Genomic DNA, 2116 nt, shown 5'->3' on the forward strand with positions numbered 1-2116 from the left:
GGGGAGAAGGAACAGGGAAACTGAGGCACACATCAGCACTGGGCAGGGACTGTATTCCTGAAGGCGACGCACATTGAAGTCATCCAGGACACAGCCTGTCCCTTCTCCCCCAGCCCCAAACCCCTTGGTGTCCCCAAGGCAATAAATACTCCCCAGGCTACCACACACAGGAACTCCCAGCCCACCGCCTGCCTGGGGTGTCACAGCTCAGTCTTCACCTTGTGCATCAAGTCCTTCTGGTCGATTTTCTCCAGGTCCTGATGCCAGCGGTTGTAAGCCAGCAGGGCCACGTTTTTGGCCGCCACCGCTATCATCTCCATGGAGCTGGCCACCCACTCCACACCACTGAGGTAAAAGAGGTTTTCGTGGAGCACAATGGGCGGGAGGGACTTAGCGGCATCGTAGCGGGGATATGCCTGCCACTCTGTCACCTGCACCGAATAGTAGGACCTGAAGAGGGTCTTCAGCTGCTGCTTGTCCAGCGGCTGCTGGGAGAAGACACGCCACACCGCGGCCTCCTGGGGCTGCTTGCGACGGAAAGCTGCCGAGATGTTGACAGGACAGATGTTGTCCATGGCATTGAAGAAGAGGTCAGGGGTGTCGGTGGTGAGAATGCTGGCAACGGGAAAGAGCTTGGGGTCTGGGAAGCCAAAGTAGGAGGAGTTGAGGTAGCCGTGCACCACAGAGGTGACAGAGGGCTGGAAGGCTCCAGGGAAGTCGGCGATGGGTGGCTCGAAGTTCTCGAAGGTGAAGTTGCTCCTGCTGGGGTGCAGGGGAGTTGTCACAACCACCATGTCGTAGAAAGCTGAGGCCTGGCCTTCGCTACCCTCATAGTGCACCTGGTACAGGGCTCTCCCCTCTGAAAAGAGATAGTGGACAGTTAGGAGAGGCCCTCAGCCCCAAGAAGTATCACCCTGGCCCCCTTTTTCCTAGCATGGCCTCCATTCCCTGGATTTCCAGTACACATCAGTGTACATCCCCATGCTGCTGCCACCAACCTCCCACCCTGCTGTGCCCAGACCCATGGCAGCAGCACCTAGAGCTCAGGCTCACCTGAGCTGTGCAGAGATACGCCCGTCACCCTGGCCGGGATGACATTGGCTTTGGTCAGCTTCAGCAGACCTGAACACACCAGCTTGTTGCCTCCTTCCACCGCCCAGGTGCTGCCCTGGGCCCCCACCAGCGACATGGCTCCTGCAGAGAGGAAGAGGAGAGTGGCTCAACAGCCTGCCCACAGAAGGGACACTGGGAAGGAGATGGGGTCCCCAGTTTCACCTGCGAAGGCGGGCACTAGCACTGACTGCCCGTAGCTGGAGCGCAGGACGGCTGCAATGACATCATCCACAAAGCGCTGCGTGATGCCCACCTCCAGCAAGGACTCGGCCACCGAGCGCTGTGTCATGTTGACGAAAGCATCACCCCCCAGTGAGCGCAGCAGCTCCTCCAGGCTGGAGAAGGCGTAGCCATGCGCCTGGTACTTGTAGATCCTGGAGGGGACAGGAGCACAGATCACCTGGTGATGCCCTGGGGCGGGGGAAGACCCCCTGCGTCCTTCCTGGCCTGTGGGCTCTCCTACCTCATGAACTTCTCCATCACCTCCTCCACCCACATCTGCAGGCGCAGGAAGCTGATGCCATAATGCCACCAGAGCCGGAAGAGGTTGAGCAGGTACCAGTCGGTCTCTTCCAGGACAAAGTGCTCCCCGCTGAATATGGCACTCTTCCCTGCCACCTCGCGCCGGTGCTTGAGCCCTGCGGGGAGCAGAGGGGCCGTGGCCCCACTGGGCTGGCACACCTCCCGGGTGGGCTGGCTGCTGGGGAAGGCCAGCGCCAACCACGGCCGCAGCGGAGATGCGAGCAAAGACACTCCTGGAGGAGCATCTGGGAGCACCAGACCCCAGGGTGCTGGGACCCCAGCCAGGTCCTATTTGTTGGGGCATCCCATGGAGTTGCTGCTGCCTGGGACAAACTGGTAGGAACTTGTGAACAAATCTTGGCCCCCCTCCCCAGTTCTACCAGGATTCCTGGCTTACTGGGCCACCCTGTCCCTTTCTCTTCCAGGGCACAAGAGGGCTGTGGCGCAGGGACAGCAGGGTGGTCACCCCATGCCTGGGGTG

At 60.5% G+C, this 2116-nt stretch overlaps 1 protein-coding gene across 1 annotated transcript in view; it reads right to left on the reverse strand.

The window, feature by feature from the left end:
• Positions 1-36: 36 nt before the first annotated feature.
• PCYOX1L (prenylcysteine oxidase 1 like) overlaps positions 37-2116 on the reverse strand; it is a gene marked incomplete at its 5' end in the record, with an annotated part of 2402 nt that continues 322 nt past the window's right edge. Inside the window, 4 exons of the mRNA XM_010139853.1 lie at positions 37-859; positions 1054-1194; positions 1276-1487; positions 1577-1751. Of these exons, the coding sequence (XP_010138155.1) occupies positions 201-859; positions 1054-1194; positions 1276-1487; positions 1577-1751 (1187 nt within the window). The remainder of the gene's footprint in view (positions 860-1053; positions 1195-1275; positions 1488-1576; positions 1752-2116) is intronic.

This window comes from Buceros rhinoceros, unplaced genomic scaffold (assembly GCF_000710305.1).
Source record: "Buceros rhinoceros silvestris isolate BGI_N320 unplaced genomic scaffold, ASM71030v1 scaffold24197, whole genome shotgun sequence".
NCBI classification, from domain to species: Eukaryota; Metazoa; Chordata; class Aves; order Bucerotiformes; family Bucerotidae; genus Buceros; species Buceros rhinoceros.